A 24,281-nucleotide genomic window follows, 5' to 3' on the forward strand; every position below is an offset into this window, starting at 1 on the left:
ATCCTTCTGTTCACTCATCTTCGCGACCATCTCCTACGCAGTAGCCACCCTAGATAATTTTGCGCTCGTGGTAACACTTCCTTCTCTTGAACTCCTTCCTACTCATCCGACTCACATGCCTCCAGTTCCTCATCCCGGCGCTATGGTCTCTGACGGACACCGGGCTGCGTTTTGCAGGCAAACAACCCTGGCTGGCAATCGTCATGTTACTTGATTTGTGCTCAACGGTATTCATCGGATATTACATCCCCGTAATGATTTCCAACTGGATGTGGAGCGATAGTAACGCGCCGGCCTTGGTCGTTCTGTTCCTCATTCCTCCCCTGTACGTCCCATCCCGCCTGAATGATTCATTGTCCTGACCCGGTGCTGACCGATCGAAGATATTGCCATGGCGCCATATTCATTCGAACAAGCTTGCAGTTCCTGGAAATGTCACGAGAGCAGAGCAGGGGACCAGGGGCGGTGAGTCTTACTTGATCAGCAGTTGGTTATGCGTTTGGACACTTGCACACGTCTTCGGACTTATGATACCCAATGTTGCTATTTTAATTGCACCTTGAATGGAAGACTCCGGAGCTCGAGAGGAAAGTAGCACCGTATTTCTGGGGTAGGATCGGACCCGCCGAGGCTGGGCCGCGTAGAAGAAGTCACCCGGGCACAAACTTCACATGGGCACACTGAAGGGAAACCATTTTCTAGCGAGGCCTACGTCAAGAGCCAAGACGAGTTTGCAGGGTCCTCTGCAGTTGGCTGGCCTACGAGTCCGTTTCATGCTCTTCCAAGGGTTACCTCCACGTCGACCTCGAATGTAGATCATTTTTCTTCGAAGGATCTTCACTCAACGATCTTGCGACCTCAAAGATATCCTTTCCAGCCACGCGAATTTAGGCTGCAGGACGCAAATGATCATCTCCGTTTGTTATCTTCTTCGGGTTCCCCCTTCAGGCAGTGTCCTAACGTCGATCCCCAGGAGGCTCCCGGCAAGGACCCAAAGCCCAACCTTGGACTATGAAGTGACCTGTCACTCTTTCTTAGCGTCAAGCTAACGTTTCAAGTTTACGACCCCAAAATCTTGGAAGCTACAGATCCTCATCCCGGCAGTCCGGGTCAGCGTGAAACTACAGTACTCTAGCTGCCTGCAAAGCACACGGGTCCGAGAAATTGTGAAAAAAGGCAAATCCCACCAGCCGCTTCACCCCGGGAAAGGACGTACCGATGTGCAATCGATGCGACCGATCTTGCTGCGCCACATCCCTTGATTCGCGTAACTGGCAGCTTTGCAGCCCTGTCCGGTCCGTCCCCGGGCCCCGGGGCCAAACAGTCCCGGATATTACGATCCTCGGTGCTCTCCATCTGAGCAGGGGTTTTCGTGCCTCTCTTAATTTAGAAATGCGGTCATTCCAGGGCCTTTAGAGCGACTGGCTTGAGCTGCCAGATTACGGAGTGAAGGTTTATATCCCGGTTTTATTTCCCTTTTTATTTTTATTTTTTCCCTACTTCAGCTCAGTCTCGGGCATACGACTCTTTCCGGCAGTGATGGGGATCTGAAACTGCATGGACACTATTCCGGGGATGAACGCGGTAGTTCGTAGGTTGTGCTGCACAATTAACGTGGCTGACTCCATGGCGCCGGGGAAGCATTGGCCTTTCCGAAGCGCAGTCTCGTAGCAGGCGTTGCCGAGATGAACGTTGCAGGGGCAACGGGATGCAGCGGCTCTTCGGTAGCGATGCCGTTGGAGATGGTGTGCGTTTCAGAATTGAGGCGTCCCGCATGATTTGCAAGTCGGGCAAACGCCCAAGGGATGGGGGCCGATCACTTCCCCCTATGATCGGCGCCCTGTGAACTACTGGAGCTACCCCTGCGCACGATCGTTTTAGGTCGTCGGTCGTGGTGTGATACGTAGTATACGCTAAAACTTAGTTTGATAGTAAAAAAAAAATCAGGGGGTCCAAATCTGCAAGGTTTCTATCAGGTTACCTAAAAATAGTCGCTGCCAGGTTCAGAGCGGACGTCACCTGAAAAGTGTACCCAAACTCCTTATCCAGTTCGCACCCCATCAGCTGAACCGATCAGCTCGGGGACCCCGTATGAATGACCGCTTATGGCCCAGAAGGATCGTCGCTCGGCGAAGTCGGCACGGATTAGCGAATAAGCGAGCCTCAATAAGGTTGCTGGGATTCCACAAGCTCGGACCAAGCGTGCCTTGCATATCCTCTCGGTGGACCCGTAACGTCTTCAAACATTGCTCGCCAGGGAAGGCTGGAATGAGACCCTGGGCACGCGTGGGAAAAGCAACCTTATTATCTGAAACGCCGGTCCCATATGGCTTCTGTGGCTTCGCAGGGCACAGGGCGGGCTGGTTGATGTCCAAATGCGAGATTAATCTTGCATACCTCCGTCCTGCACGCGGGCCTTCCTACCGAGCTAGCCACTTGCGGAGAGGCGCGATCCGTACGGCCCTGGAATGAGGTATATTCTTCTTTAGGTCTGTTGGGAGTGGAAGGTTGTCTCCGGTTGAAAGCTTGCCCAACGTGATCAACTGAGCCACATCGGATGGGGACCGGTTAAGTGGTCTAGTAAACAAATGCGCTGAGAAGCGGTTGAGCCTACAGGAGCACGGCCCAAGAGATCCAGGAGCCACCGACGTGGCGCGTGGGGAATCAAACGCACGGTGATGCTCTGGTTGGACTCGTCATGCGAAGTGCGGACGCAGCAGCCAGATAGGAGTATATCCACGTGCCCCCCTTTCTTCGGAGGTTGGACCCTTGAATTATTCTGAAACAAGGCGTTCGCGTGGACGATCTTCTGTTTCCTCATCCGTCGCGGTCATAGCATTCCAACTTTTATGGCTATGCAGGCTGACTCGTAAGGCTTGGGACGTGGCTGGTATGGACTTGCAGTGGCTGCTGCTATTTCCGTAGACGATAGACGAGAGCCACGTCTTCCCCATTGCAAGGCCACGTCTTCCGCCGATGATGACCACCCCGGAAAGGAAATCGAAAAGCATGGGACACTTCACGCGTGGCCGGGAGAATTCCGCATCGTAAGCTTCTTTCCCTGGAGCGCCTGGACCAGTGCGTGATCTCCATGTGATCGACCACGTTGGTCCCACGACATTGTTTCAGCCCTTGCGAAGCTTTCGCACCCACGCGAGATTCCGCTTGCAAAGCGCACTTGCCGCCTAGCGTGCTATGCATGATGGCCCTGTCGACGACAGTCTAGAACTTTGGGGAAATGACGTCGCCCTTTCTCCCTGCAACTCCCTCCCAGCCCTTGTTCGATCTCTCACTGAAGATCCAACGTCTGACCTGCGTAAACCTGCATGTATGCACCTCCCCCTTGGCTCATTCCACGGCTTTTATGCCGCATCTGGTTATTCCCGCGCTGAAACATGTGGCTCGCCATGTGTCGATAGCCCTTGGGCCCTTGAGGAAAACATGCCCTTGAGTCGGTCGTCCTCGGCCATGCCCCCCCCCCACTCGCGGTCCTAGGTGCATCTGTACCTGCCTCTGCGCCCCGGTTTCCTGCAGCAAGCCAATCGTGTGCCTCGGGTCGCCTGTTTTGCATGAGTGGGCGAGTATGTGCCTTTTTTTGAACATGGCCCTTGGGGCCTAGCGTGGGAAAAGAATTCCAGTGCCGAAACTGGTTCATGCGGACTACTGCGACACACGCTCCAGTCTGATGGGGGAATGGTGTCACCGGGTCCGGTGGAGCCGTTCGTGGTCGTTGCGAACTGAAGATCTTTCCCTCCATTCCTTTCTTTGCTTAGCTCTTAATTTTCCCATGTGGGCCACGATGCAAGCTCCTGTGGAGCTCGCGTGTGCCGGAGCATGCCTTTTCCCCAGCATGGCCTTGCATTTTTCTTGCATATATAGCCCTCGGCTTCCTGCCGTTTCATCTTCATCTCACGTCAAGCTTCACTGTTTCATCATCTCAAGCCATCGGCTTTCTATAGCCAAAAGATTTATCTACAAGCCCATTCATCCCTCTATCCCACCTTGTCTACCGCAACGCCCGTTACTTCAATTGGCAAGGACTTGACCAAGTCAGTCCACTTCACATCCTTCACAATGTCTATCCCCGAGCCATCTCCCTCAAGGTAAGCCATTTTTATTTTGCAACATAGTTGAACACGTACTAACATGATTCCACTAGCCAACAAAACGGCACCGCAAGCAACGCTCTCAGCCAAAATAACGTCGGCCAAGTACAACGAACAAATCGCAGCACCGTTGAAAAGTTTGCCCGAGCACCAGCAGCAGAGCTCCCTTACTTTGCCGGCGCACGAATGCCGGAGAGGTCAACACACCTCCGGGGGCTCTCAAATCAGCTCAACGCGATGGACGAAATTTTCAACACGAGCAATTAGAAAGGGCAACTGAACAGAGCCCAAAAATGTACGATAGAGCGTTCCTTCATCTATGTAAAATGTCTATCCTCTGTATCAAACATCGAACTACCTAAATATTCTCATCAAGCATTCCCTTCAAAGTAAGTTCGAGATGTATGACGCAACTTCTTCATACTTGGTGCTGGGGAATTCGTGACCGGCTTCGTAAAACTCAAAGACCGCGTTCCCGCCAAGAGCAGCAGTGGCGTCAGAGACAAGCTGGTCCTTGATGATGATGGCATCATTGTTGCCACATAAGATGTGGACTTTGTCGATCGGGACACCCGGCGCACTCTGGTTGCCTGACGAGAGACCATTCTGGGCGCTCAGGTACTCTCCCAGCCGGGCCCATGTACTCCACTGTCTCTGGGCGAGAATTGGACCGTGACGCATGCTCGACATGAACGCATGGACAAAGCCGGAGTGGTTGTTTACTTGCCATGCCACAGCGGATGGGATATTGATGTGCGGGTATTCTCTCGAGAGAACCTGAATCTCGGCTGCGCCTTGCGACGGAAGCTCCTCGGTGAGCGCGTCTGCAGCATCGAGTTTGTGGTTCTTTGGCTTTGGGGACACCAGGGGTCCAGCCCGCAGTCGGCGACCGACGAGATAGCCAAGAAGATTCTCCGGCATCAAGCCACGGGAATAGAGCAGGCGGCTCTGGAAACTAATCTGCGAGTCGCGAACCAGACCAGAAGGTGCCAGAAGCACCAAAGATGACAGCAGGTGCGGGAAGAATGATGCGAAGGCGGCTGCGATTCCACCACCAAGAGAATAGCCAACCATGCTGAACTTGCCCGAGGCATCTCCAGTCCAAGCGATGGGCGATGAAGTCAGAGCAAGCATGATCTGCGTCGCGAACAGCCGATCATCTTGGGGAAGATCAGCGGGGCAGTCGGAGTATCCTCTCCCAAACCTAGGTGATATCTCATCAGCAAGCGCTCTTTGGAAAATAATTAACAGACGTAAACAGAACCTACAGGTCAAAGAGCATCACTCGGCAACCCCGGTCCACTAGCGCATGGGCCACCCCACCGAGCGCGATACAGGGCGTGGTGATGCCGTGCACCAGCAGCACCTTCGGACCATCCTCACGACCCCACTCGTATACTCGGATCGAACCGTACGGACTGGCGACATCGCGCGCACCGGGAAGGACGTCGTTCGGGAGCGGCAATTTGCGATGCTCCTCATCCGAGAGGCCGGTCAAGAGTCTAGTGCGGGGCGAAGGAAGGACGGTCTGGTTGAGCTCACCGCGTGTGAAAAGCGATCGAAGTAGGAAGCCGAGTGTAAAGGAGGCTCCGGTGACTGCCAACAAGGGCAGCTGCGTGCGATGGTTGGCCCAGGAGTCGGAGAGGAAATCCACGGTTTGGTGGTACAGGGCCATGGTTGCATCCGTGTACTCGCTGGAGCGAGTCGAATATCAACAGAGTACAGGGATGCAATGAAAAGAAGGGAATGAAGGGCTGGGTAGGAGGATGGATATCCCGTCAAAGCGCGAGTTGAGAGAAGACAGGAAGCAGACCGAGGCCCATGTGGCCGATAAGAGATAAGACGTCGTCATTGGCGATCCACATCAACACGGATAACGTCTAGTTCCGTCTTAAAACACTATGAACACAAACAACCACTTCAAAAGATTCTCCCACCGTGACTTGGATTACCATTTGAGATTCAAGGCCCTTCTCACTCCTTCAGCGTTGTTCGGAATTATGTTGTGCTGAACTGTCATCTAATGATTTGACCGCGGTGCGCCTAAGGAACAGCATTTGCCGGATTCCGGTGGCATACGAAGCATTTACCAGCAGCCATTCATGTCGCACACGAATGATGACGCACAAAATTTGATCTTGATACAACTACCCCGATAAATTGGACAGCCAAGAGTAAACTAATCGCGATTTGATTGGTTCCCCATTCATTATTGGAGACTGAAATAGGACGACTATAGCAAACTATCTGTGGCTGCACTTACGATGTCAAAGGTCAAGCATGTGCGACATTCTCTTCTAGTTCCACCGTAGGCTTATTTGCGTCCACCGGTTTAGCGATTTCCCTGTCTTGATCTTCGCGGAAGACTGACCATCAAGCACCTGAGTAACTTCTTCGAGAGGCAAGCCTATAATGTCTACGGCTGAGGCCTGAAATCACAAATGACCGTCGGGAGGGAGCTATCCCGCCCAAACATCTGGGCTAGATTTCGCATCTCGTTGTCGACTTATTACTCCGTCGACTGCGCACCTGGCCTAAAATACGGCAATCCTCGAAAGAGCTCGACCCTCTTTCGCTGCTCTTTCTCCACAAAGAACGGAGCGACAAGCATACACTGGCCGCCCCAAACAGGGAAAGTCACGAATAGACCAATTTATCGTCAGTAAATAAGCACCCAGAGCATCGAACGAGGAGGCTGATAGGGATCCCTCCAGCGCTCTCAGCGAAATATCAAGTCGTGAACCTGTGGAGAGAGTCACTGATATGGAGTTGATACCTCCCTCTCTGAATCCACGACTGGCGAATATGGCACGTTCACCTCAAGGGGCTGATTGGGATGTTTTTGAGGCTCTGAGTGAGGTTGCATCGGCAGAGGCCTGTGAAGGGATGTCGACGTGAGGAGCGAGCATACCGGTTCTTTGCCGAACGATGACTCCAGCGATGTTCTCGGAGTTGAAGCCGATGGTGAAGACACATTTATTTTGCAGTTAATTTCTTCACTATCCATGATCTCATGTTCCTCAAGTGAGCCATCACCGGAGCCAATGAATCGGCCCCATGAGATATAGTCGGAGTGTACAGCACGACTCGAGGCTGTCTGAAATGATAGAACGTCCGCCGACAAAGTGGGCAGCTTGCATCCTGTCCCCGAATCCAGGAATCAATGCAAGGCAGATGAAATAAATGGCCACAAGGTAACCGTCGATAAGACGAATTCGCGCCCAGGTCGTCCAAGCACAAGATGCAGCTCTCTGGGAGATCACCTGGATCTAAGTTGTTCTCAGTAAGCACTTGAAGACAAATGGACGCACTCGGAAATTTACCAGTTATAGTGTCTTGCAGTCCAAAGTAACACGGCATTCGGGCATACATGATCTCAGTGGCTGTCAGGCCACCTCGATCTGCGGGAGATGGCATATAGAAGTAGTACCCAGACATGATATTAAGACACACAGCTACAAACGGATATTTTCAACGTTCGAAGCCGGCAAGCTTCTTTTAACAGAACGGCCATGCTAAAACCCTATACCCAAGGGCGCCTGACCTACATAAGTATTATCTCCATTCTGGTTGGATAAATGAACGAACCCGATATTCCCAGTTGCTGGATTATCCGTGTGATCCGGGTGGGCACAATGATTTGGCCCCGAGGCAATACCCGCACGTTGCCGCTTCATTGCAACAGCTCCAACATAAGCTCAGCGATTTACACAGCCTTCTGAATTTTAGCCAGTGATAACCGCTCCATGTACGGTAAGGCACATGTCTTACTCGGATGTCGCGATTCGGCCGGGGTTTATGTCATCATGATAGTCCCGAGAGTCCTCGAGATTTAGTGGTGAACTATTAAAATACCTTGGAGTTCTCTTTTACAATGTGCGGATTCGACACCCGAGATATCACAGTTGCACTTGGTTATCAATCAATTCAACTTGTTATTTTGCATCACCGCCCCACCCTGCCTGGCCCGCCCTATCAACAGCCAACGCTCATGCGAACACCAATTCGAAGGCCCGGCTCTACTGTTACTACCCCATTCAAGTGCTGTGAAAGGCCAAGGAAAGCAACGGACCATTATCGAAATCGCCAGCCCGCAAGATTACAAACCCGTCGTGCCCATCCTTTCGGGCCTCGTGAGATGCCAGTAAGCCACAGTATCGGCACGCAGAGGTGCATGCAGGGGCGCCAGCTTGAAGTAATCACGGATTATTTACGAAGTAGACAAAGTAAATATTGTGACTCAACTCTGAAAATTTATCACTGAGCTCTCTGACAAGGATGTAAGAAGAACTATCCCATATCGTTCAGGATTTTATGCCTTTAAGCAGAGAGCCGAAACGGCTATCCGAGGCTCTATTTTCCCGGGCCTTTCATCGAAACTATGAGACCGCTTCACGCTCACACCAATCTTCTCCAATTTGCTCTGTAGCCCATAATACCCTCTATCAATATGCTGGGTGCCTGAAATAACTGTGACCCCCTTTGCGGCGATGGCCGCAATAACTAGACTAGCCCCGGCCCGTAAATCCGTAGCAGCTACCATTCTCCCGGATAGCCCTCTCACACCCGATATCACAGCGTCTTCCCCATCGACACATATATTCGCTCCCATGGCGATTAGTCCAGCAGATTGGTTAAAGCGCTCCTCGAAGACCGTCTCAGTGATTCGAGACTTGCCCTCCGCTATTGACAGCAGTGCCATGAATTGCGGTTGAAGGTCTGTTGGGTAGGCAGGGTATGGGCCCGTCTGGATGTCCACCGCTATGGGGCATATAGCTTTGTGGACGATTATCGAGTTTTCCTTGATATCGACCCGAGCACCGATTGCACGCAGCTTTTCTATCAGTGCGGTCTGGTATTTAGAAGTACAGTTATGCACTGCGAGAGGATTTCCAGCCATTGCTCCGAGAATCAGAAATGTTCCTGCTTCGATTCGGTCTTCCATGACCTTGTATTGATAGGGGAGGAGGGGCTTATCACAGCCGACAATTGTGATGGGATCAGCCCCCACTCCTTGTATCACCGCGCCCATGCTGATGAGACAGTTGGCCAGATCTGTCACCTCGGGTTCACGAGCTGGATTGTAGATATACGTCACTCCGGAGGCTAGACATGCTGCCATCATCAAGTTCATAGTCCCTGTCACGGACGGGGTCTGCATCTGAATGGTGGCCCCATGTAATCCCAAAGGAGCATAAGCCTCAACGGACCCCTCCGTGACACTGAGCCGAGCTCCCATTTTCTCCAACCCTTTTAAATGCTCCTCGATTGGCCGTGTTCCAATTAAACACCCTCCCGGGAGACAGAGTTTTGCAAATCCAAAGCGCGCAATGAGGGGACCCAGTGTCAAGATCGAGGCTCGTAGTGATCGCGTGAGCCTGTCTGGGACGTCCCGACCGCCTAGATTCGTCGTGTCGATCTGCAAAGAATCAGACGTGCGTGTGATATTTGCGCCCAAAGATTGACAAATCCGGCCCATGTTGCCGATATCAGACAAGGGTGGAATCCCTTCAAGTGTACTTTGCCCGGACGCAAGTAGAGATGCGGCCATCAGGGCTAGCCCGGCGTTTTTCGAGCCAGAGACGTGTATATCTCCCGAAACATGATGACCGCCTTTGATAGTTATAACGCTTGTCATCGTATGTGGTATAACTGGACGTTGCTGCCTTGATCATATCTTCTATAAGGAGAACATTCATCGCACAATGGATTTCCGGGATCAGATCGGCCCGCTCAGATCTGCAGGGCGCGCTAACTTCAAGCTCAGCTCAGACTGATGTGCCACAGCGGGCCACAATGTTACATAGCAGGCCGTGCAATAGCGGGGCATGGCGCTCTATAGCGGAATGTTATTGGCGATCCCGTTAGGACTAGGGTGGTTGTAAGGCTCGCGTGACTGATTGCGGAAGCAGCCGCTGAGCTAAAAACGAACCGATCCAGATCCGGATAAGATTGACATTGCGATCGACACTGATGGAAATGAATTCGAGACAGCATTCGGGGAAACAATTTTTACGGGGCTTGTCGCGTATTGCCGATCTACAAATGCTACCAAGTAGCCCAATATCTGCAACTCTCATCAAACCGCGACCCCAGAAATGCCAAGCTTTCACTGGGAGGAAAATATAAGCCTGCAATCCTACAACTCTTTCAAGATTCAAGTGACTGCACGTTACGTCGTCCGTGTTCAGAACACCAGTCTCAACGAGCTCCTGGAGTCACCATTGTTCCAAAACCGTCGCCATGTGATCCTGGGAGGAGGAAGTAATTTACTTTTTACCGAGAAGTCGTATGACGGCATTGTTCTGAAGAACGAGATCATGGGAATTGAAACCATATCTCGAAACGATACGCATACGTCGCTCAAGGTCGGCGGAGGCGTCACGTGGAGCTCACTGGTTGACTATTGTCTCACCCACAACCTTGGTGGTATTGAGAACTTATCCCTTATTCCCGGCACTGTGGGCGCGGCTCCGATTCAAAACATCGGTGCATATGGGGTGGAGCTCAGTGATGTTCTCGAAAGCGTGGAAATTGTTGACCTAGTGGATGGCGTTACACGTACCATGACGAGGGCCGAATGTCAATTTCGGTATCGAGACAGCATCTTCAAGCGTCTGAAGGATGTAATGGTTTCTACCGTAACCATCAAGCTTACCAATGCTCCTCACCATCGATTGAACACCACATACGGCTCGATCCGCCAAGTTTTAAGTGAGCGAGACATCCTCACACCTACCATATCGTCGGTCAGTGAGGCAGTATGTCTACTTCGCAGACGCAAACTACCCGATCCAAGAGAGTTGGGTAATGCGGGAAGCTTTTTCCAAAATGTTGCTGTCGATGATTTCACTTGCAAGTCTATCAAGAGCAAATATCCCGCACTTCCTGTTTTCCCTAGGGCAAACGGGCTTAGTTTCATTCCAGCAGCGTGGTTTATCGAGAAATGCGGCTGGAAAGGCAGGCGGATAGGCGGGGTTGGAGTATATCATAAACACGCTCTTATTATAGTGAATTTTGGAGAGGCGGATGGTGAAGAAGTGAAGGCGCTATCAGATCGGATTACTCGGGAGGTTAGCAGTCAATTTGGAGTGTGTCTTGTGCCTGAAGTAAACATAATTAGATAAAAGAGTCTAATATTTGAGTTTCGATGACGTGAGGTTCACGAGGCCAAATGATGAACTTGTGGGTCGAACTAAACGGACTAAACACAGCTACCTACCGTAGCGTCCCTGGTGGACGATCACAAAGTCTCACGGGAGTCATTGCTGTTAAATATCAGCCATGACAAACACCAGCTAGGCTCTGCAAAGCTCGTTGTAGTATCAACTGCAGCAATGAAGGGTCAAACCAATGTTGAGGTTGAAGCAGCTCGAGGGCGACGAATTCCGGTGATTCACAGATCCGAAATATTGGCTTCGTTGATGCGCCATCACAAGTTCATTGCCATTGGCGGCAGTCATGATAAGAGTACCACGACTAGCTAGAAGCCGGTGGGCTGTCCCCGACAACTATATCAGGTGATGTTATCACTCGGTACGGCAGCAACGCTCACCTGGGCTCGGGTAGTTGGTTGGTTGCGGAAGCCGACGAAAGCGACGGTACATTAGTCCAGCTGCTGTTTTGATTTCGGTGGTAACGAACATAGACAGCGACCATATAGCATTTTATGGCACCCAAGAAAAAAAACGCAAGCTATATTTGCTCACTTTGTGCGGAACGTGCCATTCTATGGTCTCGCAGTCTTTTGCATTGACGACCCGGGGGTTCGCAAAATCCTCCCTGAGGTTCAAGACCGCAACGTTGTGACATACGGTGTTTCAGACAATGCATATGTTCGTGGGGAAAACATCGAATACAGTCCACAGGATTGTCCCTTCGGTTCGTCCTTTCCGTCCGAAACGACAGGATGAAATTCGGCGGGATGTCGGAACTATAGTCTTGAATGTTCTGGGATTGCACAATATTCGGAACGCGCTAGCCACTACTGCCATTGCTCTTGAGCTGGGCATTGGGCTAGAGAGCATTCGTCATGCCTTGGGGGGCTTTCCGGGCACGGATCGCCGTTACATCCATGTAGGAGAAGTGAATGGCATTCAAATCATCGATGATCATGTCGCACACCCTGCAGAAATGAAGGCAACACAAAAGATGGCAAAGCAAGCGGGTGCCCGCAGAGTCATTGCTGTCTACCAGCCTACCGCTGTAGTTAGAAATGCGAAGGCGTGGCTGGAAGAAGACCCGGCAGCTTTCCAAGATTCGGCGCACATTATCGTCGGCCAAGCAGATGGGGTTGATCCAATTCCAGCGGCCGAGGCACGGGAGGCACTAATTCAATACCTGCACTCCCACGGGCGTGAGTATGCGATTTCGATGCCAGATCCATCTGTACTTCCAGAGCCGGTGTCCCGCCTTGGGCAGGAAGGTGACTTTGTCCTGTGTATGGGGTTCCGTAGCTCAACTCTCTGGGCACGGGCATTGGCAGGCCAATTAAAAGTTCTCGGAACCCCGCGGAAGAATGATAATGGAAGTAGGACATGATCAATGTGAATGATTGAATGCTGGTTGTCGTATTTACTCGAGAATATAGGGTGCTGAAAAGCTGAATTTAAGACGAACCGGTGATATAAACCCACATTTACAAGAAATGACCATATATTCCATTTATTAAAGATGCACTGGGGCAGTTCAGCTTTCTGAAACTAAAGAATGTGCCGTTCAAAACCGCGTTAAGGCGGCCGGCCGGCCCGAACCGGGCGACACGGACTTTCCAAGAGATCCCCTTTCAACTTCTGTTCTTCGGATCATAACATCCTCTTAAACATGTACCCAACGCATTCTGAGCATTCCTTAGTTCATCGGGCCCTGCTGTGATATTGACACTGTGCAGCTTTTCCCTCCTATTGCTCTCCTCCAATGATCGAGTTGTGAATTTGAACTGTTTTCTGAAGAGCCAATGTCAGCTCTCGCGACTCCGGACGGCCATGATGAGGCCAACTCGCATTCGGATGACACTAGTATGACTTTGTCACCTAGTGCAGCAATGTCGTGCCCACCGAGCGAACCTGTCGAGGAGTCCGAGACAAATCTAGATGAAGTCGCCGCACCGCCTCCTGTCTACGACCCGTCGGAAAGGTCGATTCAACACCACGCATACTTGGAAACCCAGCTGTCTGAAACAAATCATTCTGTTCCACCCAGTCCTGAAGGGGTAAGCAAAGAAAGCGAGGCGTCTACCCCCGACAGCACTGCAGCACAAAAACCGGCGGAATCTCATACAAAGCGACGGCTTGTTAAGTTCTCACGAATAACATGCATTCTCAGCTATCTCATTATCTCCTCCATATTTGGAACTCTTCTACGAATGGTGATTGAATGCCTGACATTCTATCCCGGGACTCCGGTGAACACAAGCGTACTCTGGGCCAATGTTGGAGGCAGCCTTATAATGGGCTTTTTGAGCGAGGATCAGGAAATCTTCTGCCATGAAGAGGTAAAAGTTTGGGCTGTTGAGCCAGAGAGATGGGATAACGCACGACGAACTGCGCATGTGAAGGCACACAAGAAGACCGTGCCTCTTTATATCGGATTGACGACCGGATTCTGTGGCAGTCTGACGTCCTTTTCCACTTTCATTCGTGACGTGTTTTTTGCACTCGCCAACATGCTACCTATGCCTTTTGGCCCTTATGCTGATGTCTCCCTGTTTGCTTCTGCGCCGAGGGATGCCATGGCTCCAAATGGAGGATTCAGCTTTATGTCTATTATTGCGGTTTTGTTTAGCGAGGTTTGTTTATCACTTGCTGGTCTCTTCCTAGGGGCCCACCTTGCAATTGCTGTATCCCCATGGACCCCTAGCCTTCCTCTAGCATGGCTTCGAAATGTGTTGGATCCGATTATCGTCGTCCTTGCGTGGCTCTCATGGGCGGCGATGATTTGTCTCGTCATTCTACTGCCACAAAATTCAAGGCTCAGCACTATTTGGAGTGCGGAGCTCTGGAGAGGTCCCGTTCTCTATGCTTTGATATTTGCGCCGGTTGGTTGCCTGGCTAGGTTCTTCATTTCATTGAAACTCAATGGTCGGGTTCCTTGGTTCCCGATGGGAACATTCACGGTGAATATAGGAGGCACAATGGTGCTCGGCATGGCGTACACTCTCCAGCATGCCTCAATCGGTACGTCCAGTCTCGGTGGGGGAAGTTATATTGACTGTCAGGTTCTCCAAGGAATCATGGATGGATTTTGTGGATCCCTTACCACGGTCAGTACATGGATACTAGAATTGTCGGATCTTCGCAGACGCCACGCATATTTGTATGGTGGCGTGAGTGTTGTGGTTGCATTTTGCGCCCTGGTTGTAGAGATTGGAAGCTTGAAGTGGACTCAGGGCCTTGTCACTCCATTGTGCTTTGTTGAATGATCTTTGACTGTCAAGACATGCATAGAACTGACGACTGGTCAGAGATATTTCTGAATATAAAAGGACTGGGATCATTTTAATTTGCTTTGTCTCGAAAGCACAAGATTAAAAATCAGAGTCACGTTTCTGTCTCGATTCAATACTACAGAATTGACCGTCGAAGTTGAACAACTCCGCACCACGATTGGCGCATCAGCCAAGACTTCGTAGTCATCCTTCAGACCTTCTTCAACCCTTGGTGCTTCAGTTTTTGATACACGTATTCGGGCGCCGTAATGGTTTCGAGTGGGGCGTGGTGGGTTTCCCCTTGTGTCAGGGGTCAATTTGAGCGCCGGGTGTAGCAACGGTCGAGTATTAGCCCATCTTCAGTGCCCAAGTCATTCTTGCACGGCAAAGCTGACACTCCACGAATATTGCCTACTATAATTAAATAGTTTGTTCGTCATGTGTATAAGTTTCAAACCTGGCAAAACCAGTCCAATCACACGGCACACTCATCGTCATTCACCTTTCGGATGAACAGGCGATCAAGACATATATCCAGGCCACGCTCCAAGTGCTGAACATTCTTTTCATCATTGAAGGATATTTTGCTCCTTCGGTCCGCTGGCACGGTCAAATCTTAGCAGGCAGGCGTTGACGCCGATCTGAAACGCTCCACGCCACAGAAGCGCTGGCTCTGGTAAGCCGGATACTATTGAGTCGAGCGAAGCCAGTGCCACCGTTATCTTCTCCAACGTCAAGCTCGGCCCGATCGGATCAACCCACGCCTCGTAAATGGTGACCGATGGGGGTATTTTGCGAATCGCTGAGACATCTTCATTGAAGACTAAATTAGCGTGGACGCAAGCAATCTGCAGCTGTTTTGGCCAGTAAAACAAAACGTTGAGACCGCGGAGCAGTATTTTGTCATTTGGTATTTATTTCGATATGTCCTTCATATCTCATATAGAGCCAGGCTCACAATTTGATTCATTTTTCATTTTCATTGTCGAAACCAAATATAGTTTAAAGTCGGAGGCTCAATTGATGTCACTGAGCCTAAGGCGGAAGATTTCTCGGGCCGCCCCAAAAAAACGGCTCGCTCCAAGCTCACGACTTGCTCGAGCTTGCAATTGGCTGCCTGTTCCCTCGATCTCTTCAGTAGAGCGGTTTCTTCGACCTCTTATACCCAGAAACCATGTTTGACACGGTCTGCACCCTACCGCTCTCGGCGGACTTGTTCAGCCAGGCCCTCCACCCGAAGGAACCCGTGGTGTCCGTCGGCCTTGCGACAGGTCACGTCCAGACCTTCCGACTGCCCGTGGAAGAGAGTGACAATGAAGGCGATGCTGCGTTGAATACATCCTTGCGCAATGGGAAAGGTCACATCGATACCATGTGGAGGACGCGGCGGCACAAGGGCAGCTGCCGCACTCTTGGCTTCGGCATTGACGGCGAGACGCTGTACTCTGCGGGTACGGACGGCCTGGTGAAGGCTGCCAATTCGGAGTCTGGCCAGGTGCAAAACAAGATTGCCATCCCATTCGAGAAGGACGGGTAAGAGATCTGCGAGTCGCGCTTGCTTTGCGACAATTGGCTGATTCTTTTTTCCTCTGCAGATCTATCGATGCGCCGACCGTCATTCACGCCCTCTCCCCTCAGACCCTGCTACTCGCTACGGACTCCAGTGCTTTGCACCTCTATGACCTGCGAATCCCTTACTCCAAGGTATCGGCACGCCCGGAGCAGTCGCACCACCCTCATGACGACTACGTCTCCTCTTTGACCCCTCTTCCGGCCTCCGATACCAGTACCTCCGGCTTCAGCAAGCAATGGGTCACCACGGGCGGTACAACCTTGGCCGTGACGGATCTACGACGGGGTGTCATGGTGCGCAGCGAAGATCAGGCCGAGGAATTGATCAGTTCAGCGTACATAGGTGGCCTACCGAGCAGCGGAACCAGCCGCGGTGAGAAGGTTATTGTGGGCGGTGCCGGCGGCGTCCTGACACTTTGGGAGAAGGGTGTGTGGGATGACCAGGACGAGCGCATCTACGTCTCGCGCGATGCGGAGGGCGGCGAGTCCATTGAGACCATGGCGACCGTGCCGGATGAGCTGGGCTACGGCAAGCTGCTCGCGACCGGTCTCGGCAATGGCATGGTGAAGCTTGTGCGCATCGGTGCCAATAAGGTTGTCTCGGAGGTGATGCACGACGAAACCGAGGGTGTTGTGGGCTTGGGCTTTGACGTTGAGGGCCGCATGGTCTCTGGCGGTGGACAAATCGTCAAGGTCTGGCACGAGGCTGCGGCCTCTGGGGGTGCTGCAGATGGTATGGCAGGTGGTAAGCATGGCCTGGGAGATAGCGACGACAGCGAGGATGATTCCGATAGTGAGCAGGAGAAGCAGCAGGACAAGAATGAGCGCAAGAAGCGAAAGAAGGCCAAGGGCAAGGACCGCGGACAGCATGTCATGGCCTTTACCGACCTGGACTGATCCAGGATTTTATCTGATACCCATGACTGCAGCAAAACATCTTAATAAACAGTATATTTTATATTAAGGTTCCAGGGTTGGCGCGTAGATTGGATTCACACCGAGAGCATCCCGTGGGCAAATCTATATCCGAGACGAGCTTATTCATGCTGAACTAAGATGCGGGTCGCCGGGGGATTTCCGCCCTCGACATTGTATTTTACAACGATGTGCTTGCTATCATTGGCATTGAATGTTGGCAATGGGGAAGATAAACTCCGCACAGGTAGATCTAGGCATATTTTGTACTTCTGGACCGATTCCGACTCAAAGCATCGGATCCCAGCTCTGAAGAACTGCCGACCCCACTGCCCCACGGCAACCCATGACGTTCATCCGATTGGGAGTGTGGAGATACTTAATGAGCTTGGGTTCCCTTGATCTTTATTAAAAAAAATAAGTCAAGATACAATGGATGCCTTTGAGTACAACCCCAATCCCGGCCGCGTCCTCTTTGGCAGCGGCACCTTGCAGAAACTCCCCGATGAGATTGCCCGTCTGCAAGTCAAGGCTCCTCTGGTGCTGTCAACACCGCAGCAGATCAACCAGGCCGACAGCGTCAAGGATGTGCTGAAGGGCAAGGTTGCCGGAATCTTCAGCGAGGCTACCATGCACACTCCGACTCATATCACCGACAAGGCTGTCGAGTATGCGAAGGCGCAGGGCGCCGACTCGGTCATCTCCATCGGTGGTGGAAGCACCATCGGTTTGGGCAAGGCGATTAGCATTCGCACTGGACTACCCCACATCTGCATCCCGACGACCTATGCCGGCAGTGAAATGACGCCCATCCTGGGTGAGACGGCCGATGGCTTGAAGAAGACTCGGTCCGATCCGAAGATTCTCCCCGGGACGGTGATCTACGATGTGGACCTGACTATGACCCTGCCCGCGGCCATGAGTGCCACAAGCGGTGTCAACGCCATTGCTCATGCCGGTAGGTTCATCCAAGAAGTCCTATGAAGCCAAGGTAGCTAATGCTCCGATCTATAGTGGAGGCACTCTACGCCCGCAACACCAACCCCATAATCAACATGATGGCCATCGAGGGCACCCGGGCTCTTGCCTCTGCTCTCCCCGAAATTGTTGAGAACCCCTCGTCTCAATCAGCCCGGTCCCGTGCTCTGTACGGCGCCTGGCTCTGTGGAACCTGCCTGGGCAGCGTGGGCATGTCCATCCACCACAAGCTGTGCCACACTCTCGGTGGCAGCTTCAACCTTCCTCACGCAGAGACTCATACCGCCGTTCTCCCTCATGCCATCTCTTATAATGCCCCCAGCATCCCCGAGGCTATGGAGCAGCTCGCAGACGCCCTCCCGGAGAGCAACGGCGATGCAATCCACGGCCTGAACGTCCTGCTGACCAAGCTCAAGGTTAAGCGTGATCTCAAGGCCTTCGGCATGAAGGAGGAAGATGTGGACAAGGCTGCAGATATCGCAGTGTCTAACGCATACTGGAACCCGCGTGCTATTGAGCGCACGCCGATTCGCGAGCTGATCCGCAGAGTCTGGGCGGGCGAGCCGGCGCGTGCGGACTTGTAAATACCTTGGATACAGTGTAGATAAAATGACATCTTTAATTGATCCACATACCTGAGTTCACACCAAGGAAAGTGAAAAATAAAGGTAGAAAAGGTGTGGTGCGCATGTTGGGCACTGCCAATGGGCTGATCCGTAATTTGTGTTATCGTGGCGGGGGAAGTGGGGGATGCATTTTTTCTCCAAAATTTTTAGATCTCCCACTTGCATTTATCACGCACAACATCCCTCCACGATATTCAAATGTCTTCGGAAATGGAGGCAGCCCCCGTGCTGTCGACCCCCGATGATCGCATTCTTGAAGAAACTACGCCCGTGGCTACCTCCGATGCGACGCACCCGCGCCCCGACGAGGAACTCTCTATTACCTATGATATCGAGCGCACTCTGAAAGAGATCCGTCAGGCGCGGTACAAGCGCATTGCCCTCCAGTTCCCCGATGACATGCTCCCCGATGCTCCCCGAGTCTTCCAATTGCTGAGTCGTGGGCTCAATTCGGATGAAGTTGCCAGTGCCAGTGGTACATCTACAACCCAGACAAATGGTGGCGCGGACGATACGGACGGAAACATCGCGCAGTCTGTGTCTCAGCTTTCGGTGGAAGAGAAGGAGAAGTGGCCTCCAAAGTTGTATATTCTGGCGGACACTTCGTACGGCCTTTGCTGTGTGGACGAAGTGGCTGCGGAGCATGTGGACGCAGATGTCGTGGTGCACTATGGACGATCGTGTCTTTCTCCTACGGCGCGATTGCCCGTTATCTACGTCTTTACCAACAAGCCTCTGCCCATTGACCCTCTTGTTCAAGCCTTCAAGGCGACCTACCCTGACCCGGCAACCAAAGTCATCATTGCGGCCGACGTCACCTATTCCGAACATGTTCCGACGGTATACAAGCGCCTGGTGGAGGATGGATACACCGAGCTCTTTGCTACAGAGATCATGCATGAGCCATCATCGGCCATTCCGAACCGCACAGTCCCAGACTCCGTCCGCGAGGCGCCCGAAACACTGTCGGAATGGCAGCTGTTCCACATCTCCGATCCGCCAACCGCCCTTCTCCTGACCCTTGCTTCGCGCGTTGCCGCCATCCATATATATCCCACGAATCACCCAAGCAACGACAACGTTAAACCTCTGCCGGCCTCCACTGCCGCTGCATTGCGTCGGCGCTATGCCATTCTTACATCCCTGACTACGGTACCAATCTGGGGCATCTTGATCAACACCCTCAGTGTGAAGAACTATCTGCACATCGTGAACCATGTCAAGGAACAGATCGCTGCGGCAGGCAAGAAGAGCTACATGTTTGTGGTGGGTAAGCTAAACGCAGCCAAGGTGGCCAACTTCAGTGAGATTGGTGGCTGGGTGGTCATTGGCTGCTGGGAGAGCTCGCTGGTGGATAGCAAGGAATTCTGGAAGCCCGTCATTACTCCGTTCGAGTTGGAGATGGCTCTGAAGGGCGATGCGGAGCGGGTGTGGACTGGCTCGTGGCAGAGCGACTTCCAGTCTATTCTCGACAAGCCCGCAGAGGAAGCGACGGCTAACGGCGGGACCAATGCGGACGCAGACGAGGATGATGATGATATGTCGGAACCCGAAAGCGCACCGCCCGAGTTTGATCTGCGCACCGGTCGCTACGTCTCGCATTCCCGGCCGATGCGTGATCCCGCACCGCGCGCTTCTGCCCAGATCGATGGGTCTAATGGCCCTTCTGCCGCTAGGGCTCTGGCCAGACGGGCCAAGGGTGACTTAGCGACGATTGGCGGCGCGGTATCGCCAGGAGCAGAGTACCTGCGGTCCCAGCGCACATGGAAGGGGTTGGGCAGCGACTTCGATATTCGATACGACGAGGAGGACCCGGACAGCACGCTGGTCAAGGAAGGGCGCAAGGGCATCGCTAGGGGGTACACCGTGGGCGAGGGAGACAAGCACTAGCCATAGAGCACGGAGGAAGTCTTGTATATAGCGCGAAAGAGTTAATGCAGAAGCAAGATAGTTGACTCTGCTAAGAACCAGGGTCTCCATCACATGACGATGATTTCTGACGGGCGCATCCGGCACTCAAATTGTTTCGACTTTATCTATTCTTCCCTCACTTGAGAGAGTGAGACTTGTTTTCCCTTTCGTCTAGTCCGTAGAGGTTCTCCCCCTCTCGAACCCCTCTTCTCTCCTTGTCCTCCCCTCAACCCTTCGCATACCCGATCCGCCCTCTCGACCCTACACCTTATCGCTCTCGATCTTTGAGGCACCTCACCACCGTTGGCCTTGCATGGTGGCTTGGAAATGTGATTGCCTCCTCGTCTTATCATGTGCTGCACCGTAACTCAGCCTGTCCGCGACTTCGCGTCCCTGCCTTCGACCTGAGCGAGAGCACGAGCACGAGAAAGAGAGATCGAGACCGGTAGCTTTCCCCGGGTTCGGATGCAAAGTCCACCACGACACGATGGCCATGGATCTCGATGCCGCCGAGCAGGCGCCGCAGCAGCTCGTGGAGAATGCTCTGCAAAAATCCGTCGTTCCCGCCGAACGTCCGTTATCCCTCTTCGAGCGCGTAATCACCACCAATGCGCCCATCTTGGAGTCACTACTTCTCCAAATCCCGACCGACACCATTATCAAGCTATACCATACCTCCCATTACCTTCGCACGTTCCTTCGCTCGTATCCGACCGCATGGAAGACCCTTTCCTTCCGTCTGCTATTCCCGTCAGGCACGCTACCAACAACCCGGATCATCATTCCGGGCACGTCCGAACTAGAGACACATCGCCAGTCAAGACCGTATGCCTTGGATCAACTGCTTATGAACGTGGTGATCCCATTCAGCGGATGCCTCAAGAGCCTGGAGCTCGATAACACCGCTGTTTCGGGTCAGATTCTCATCTCAACCGTGTTGCATGCGCGGCGGGAGACGTTGGAGCATCTATCTGTCCGTGGTTGCAAGAATGTGTCTCTCAAATACCACATCATCCCGTATCTGACCATGTTCGGGCTGCAATATGATGTGGATATGGAGAGGAATATAGGAAGCTCCCCTGCAACAAAACGACTTGCGCTGAAGAGTCTTTATGCCTACCGGTGCCGCCATCATCGTCGACGGCCGTATCTTTCCGCTTCGCTCTTGCGCAAGGATTCTGACTCTGAACCAACGCATGAGCTAGTTAGTCTTTGCCATAAGCTAGGGATCTGGACCGACACTGCTTGGTGTACTACGCCCGCCGGTAGATGCTATCGAAGACGCGGGTATGTCTCTATGAGGGTTCCCCAAGGCTCACCCGAGGTCTGGGTTGTGTTCGACCGACTCTGGAGATGCAAGAACTGGATTGGATCGGTCGATGAAAATGCAGCGCGGCCAATCGTGCGTGATGGGAAGCTCTGGGAGAACTGCGACACCGGATGCTATGGAGAGGCCATAGGCACTGGGGACGGTCCTGACATGGGCGAAGGCAAGATGACCCCTGCGCATCTCCGCCGGAGTCACACCCAGTTTATTCAGAATGTTAAATGTGACAACTGCTTCGATGAAATCTCAGAACGGTGCGAGCAGTGCAGCATCCTAATGCACTGTGTGGGATGTCGACGAACCCTCTGTGCCAGCTGTGCCTATGAGCGTCCATACCTTCATCGTGGAAATTCTGCTGCATCAACCACCGACAGCACACCAATCTCGCAGGACTCTTTGTGGTGGGCACCCGGGGCAACCTTTTCACCCAGTTCTATGCAGGACCCAATCTCAAATCCTCTTGACAACGGCCCCTTCCATGCAGCAGCATCCACATCACACCCAGCCCTTAATTTCCACTGGTGCTGCACAGAGCCGATTTTCTCCGGTGGAGGTGGTATCAGCATCGGCACCCCCAGTCGTGATGTTGATCAAGTACGCGCCGTACCTTTGCCCCGCGGCCAAGGATGGGAGGACCTTGAATACACCGTCAGCGAGTGGAGCAAAACTTTCCCAAAGTATGCCTACGGTGATCCCGGCCAGCCGGACTACTCCCTGGAGACCGGGCATCTCGCGATGATGAAGTGGTTACTAGGACCGCCCAATCGACAGGTTTCACCCTGCCCACGCAACCTCTGCCAAGAGTGCTACGACTCGCCACAGTGGAAGGTTCACTGCAAGAGTTGCTCGAAGCCTCTCTGCATCGAACATGACCTCCGTGGACTCCGCCTGCGCATTTGCGGCTATCGTGACCTTGCATTCGAGAAGATGACTATCCAAACCCAAGCGGTCAACGCGTCATCATCATCTGATGCCACCCTGAGCCAACTCCCCGGCTATGACCTCCCATTCCGCACTCAGCGTCAGGATTCAGCCAACAGCAGTTTCATCGACGACCCACCAGGTGATACCTTCGCAGACGACAATGTCTCCGAGCCACCCAACGGTGACCAGTCAACCCAGTCGCTTTTCCCTCGTCACTCCGCCCGGTCCTTCTCCGCCCCACCGTCCAACCACTCGGGATCCTCGTCGCCATCGTCTGCATCTTTTGAGTCGACCTTTGAAGTGCCACGTTGGCAGGGATGCCAATCCTTCTATTGCCCTCAGTACCGTGCCGTCGGTGATCAGCGCCAACGGTGCCCGAGTCACCTCCGGGAATGTAAGGCCTGTGCCGTCTATGTCTGCTCCGAATGCGTGGCGGCCAATCCGCCTTGCAAGTGCTCCTACTGCGAGGAGAACTATCTGTGCCCCAACTGCATGAAAGCACGTGCCCGTGACGGAACTTGCCGCCGCCGCGAAGAAGAAAAGGCACGGAGGGAGCGGAAGTGGAAGAAGGACATGCAGGTGCTGGAAGGCATCCTCGAGCTCAAGGTGGCCAATGAGATGGCCGAGTTTGCCGGTCAGTTCTTTGAGTTTGTGGAGCACGGCTCCTCCCAAACTTCCGTTATCAGCACCAGCGCTTTAATCGACCTCATCAATATTCACGAGGACAACGAGGCGGGCGCACATGACGGTTCACAGAACAACCTGACGAACTTCCAGTCTCCGTTGTTCCTCGGAGCTAACCACGTCGGTCCCCTCTACGAGTCGGAGTAGACTGCAGGGAAGCCCGTTCTTTGGTACACATCTACCAACCTCCATCTGATTTTCTTTCACCTCTCGTTTTCTTTAGCGATCTTCACATACCACGGCGCCAGCGGGAATCTCTGGATACTTTGAAATTTCTCGTCTATTTCTCATTTCCTGACTCTTTTCCGAAGCGATATATGCATTAGGGTGGGCCAATACCCGAAGCGTTCCAGCAAGGTGCATCTACGGATTCTTTGTTCTCCCTTCCTTCCCCTCCCTTCTTTCAATCCGGACCGGGCCTGCAGAACGGGGCATGTCAGGTCTCGGGCGTCTTCAGTCCCCCCTTCCCCTTCGGCTCTGCATATTTGTAAACCGGTCTAACGACATGGCTGGCCAATGGATGCAGGCACCGTGCCAGTGCTTATGACTCTTTCCTTTCTGATCCCTTTCCGGGCTGGTTGTCCCGGGTCGTTAGACAGGTGATGCCGTTGAGGCGCTTACCACGGCCCTATACCCTATTTCTAGAAATCAACTCGTTCTAGCTATTTCCCTTCATTTGTAGGCCTCCCTTTAGGGTTCCGGAGCCAAGTGTGGCATGAGAGCTGCCTCGGCTTTAAGATCAGGCATCTATCTACTCGGCGCATATGAACCCGTAAGGAGATTCGCTCCATCTTCCGTGCCGAGATCCCTGC

The 24,281-nt window shown here is 52.7% G+C and overlaps 9 protein-coding genes across 9 annotated transcripts; 7 read left to right on the forward strand and 2 right to left on the reverse strand.

Moving 5' to 3' along the window:
• Nucleotides 1–4,074: 4,074 nt before the first annotated feature.
• N7498_006722 (uncharacterized protein) lies at nt 4,075–4,373 on the forward strand (the record flags this gene model as incomplete). The annotated part of the gene is made up of 2 exons (XM_058453784.1): nt 4,075–4,103; nt 4,160–4,373. 2 exons carry the CDS (start codon nt 4,075–4,077, stop codon nt 4,371–4,373), a joined length of 243 nt encoding a protein of 80 aa, XP_058307975.1.
• Nucleotides 4,374–4,490: 117 nt separating this feature from the next.
• Nucleotides 4,491–5,781, reverse strand: N7498_006723 (alpha/beta hydrolase; the record flags this gene model as incomplete). The annotated part of the gene is made up of 2 exons (XM_058453785.1): nt 4,491–5,310; nt 5,375–5,781. 2 exons carry the CDS (start codon nt 5,779–5,781, stop codon nt 4,491–4,493), a joined length of 1,227 nt encoding a protein of 408 aa, XP_058307976.1.
• A 2,637-nt stretch (nt 5,782–8,418) lies between these two features.
• udpA (UDP-N-acetylglucosamine 1-carboxyvinyltransferase family protein) lies at nt 8,419–9,744 on the reverse strand (the record flags this gene model as incomplete). The annotated part of the gene is made up of 1 exon (XM_058453786.1): nt 8,419–9,744. One exon carries the CDS (start codon nt 9,742–9,744, stop codon nt 8,419–8,421), a length of 1,326 nt encoding a protein of 441 aa, XP_058307977.1.
• Nucleotides 9,745–10,204: 460 nt separating this feature from the next.
• N7498_006725 (putative UDP-N-acetylmuramate dehydrogenase) lies at nt 10,205–12,647 on the forward strand (the record flags this gene model as incomplete). The annotated part of the gene is made up of 5 exons (XM_058453787.1): nt 10,205–11,179; nt 11,321–11,576; nt 11,627–11,707; nt 11,850–11,987; nt 12,046–12,647. The coding sequence occupies 5 exons, from the start codon at nt 10,205–10,207 to the stop codon at nt 12,645–12,647; spliced, it is 2,052 nt and encodes a 683-aa protein (XP_058307978.1).
• A 415-nt stretch (nt 12,648–13,062) lies between these two features.
• On the forward strand, nt 13,063–14,526 carry N7498_006726 (FluC/FEX family fluoride channel; the record flags this gene model as incomplete). The annotated part of the gene is made up of 1 exon (XM_058453788.1): nt 13,063–14,526. One exon carries the CDS (start codon nt 13,063–13,065, stop codon nt 14,524–14,526), a length of 1,464 nt encoding a protein of 487 aa, XP_058307979.1.
• Nucleotides 14,527–15,706: 1,180 nt separating this feature from the next.
• N7498_006727 (WD40 repeat domain-containing protein) lies at nt 15,707–17,001 on the forward strand (the record flags this gene model as incomplete). The annotated part of the gene is made up of 2 exons (XM_058453789.1): nt 15,707–16,065; nt 16,128–17,001. 2 exons carry the CDS (start codon nt 15,707–15,709, stop codon nt 16,999–17,001), a joined length of 1,233 nt encoding a protein of 410 aa, XP_058307980.1.
• A 450-nt stretch (nt 17,002–17,451) lies between these two features.
• N7498_006728 (maleylacetate reductase) lies at nt 17,452–18,581 on the forward strand (the record flags this gene model as incomplete). The annotated part of the gene is made up of 2 exons (XM_058453790.1): nt 17,452–17,977; nt 18,034–18,581. The coding sequence occupies 2 exons, from the start codon at nt 17,452–17,454 to the stop codon at nt 18,579–18,581; spliced, it is 1,074 nt and encodes a 357-aa protein (XP_058307981.1).
• Nucleotides 18,582–18,821: 240 nt separating this feature from the next.
• Nucleotides 18,822–20,513, forward strand: N7498_006729 (2-(3-amino-3-carboxypropyl)histidine synthase subunit 1/2; the record flags this gene model as incomplete). The annotated part of the gene is made up of 1 exon (XM_058453791.1): nt 18,822–20,513. One exon carries the CDS (start codon nt 18,822–18,824, stop codon nt 20,511–20,513), a length of 1,692 nt encoding a protein of 563 aa, XP_058307982.1.
• A 508-nt stretch (nt 20,514–21,021) lies between these two features.
• On the forward strand, nt 21,022–23,616 carry N7498_006730 (uncharacterized protein; the record flags this gene model as incomplete). The annotated part of the gene is made up of 1 exon (XM_058453792.1): nt 21,022–23,616. One exon carries the CDS (start codon nt 21,022–21,024, stop codon nt 23,614–23,616), a length of 2,595 nt encoding a protein of 864 aa, XP_058307983.1.
• Nucleotides 23,617–24,281: the final 665 nt, after the last annotated feature.

The sequence above is a fragment of the Penicillium cinerascens genome (assembly GCF_028974065.1).
Source record: "Penicillium cinerascens strain IBT 15544 chromosome Unknown contig_6_segment0_segment0, whole genome shotgun sequence".
NCBI classification, from domain to species: Eukaryota; Fungi; Ascomycota; class Eurotiomycetes; order Eurotiales; family Aspergillaceae; genus Penicillium; species Penicillium cinerascens.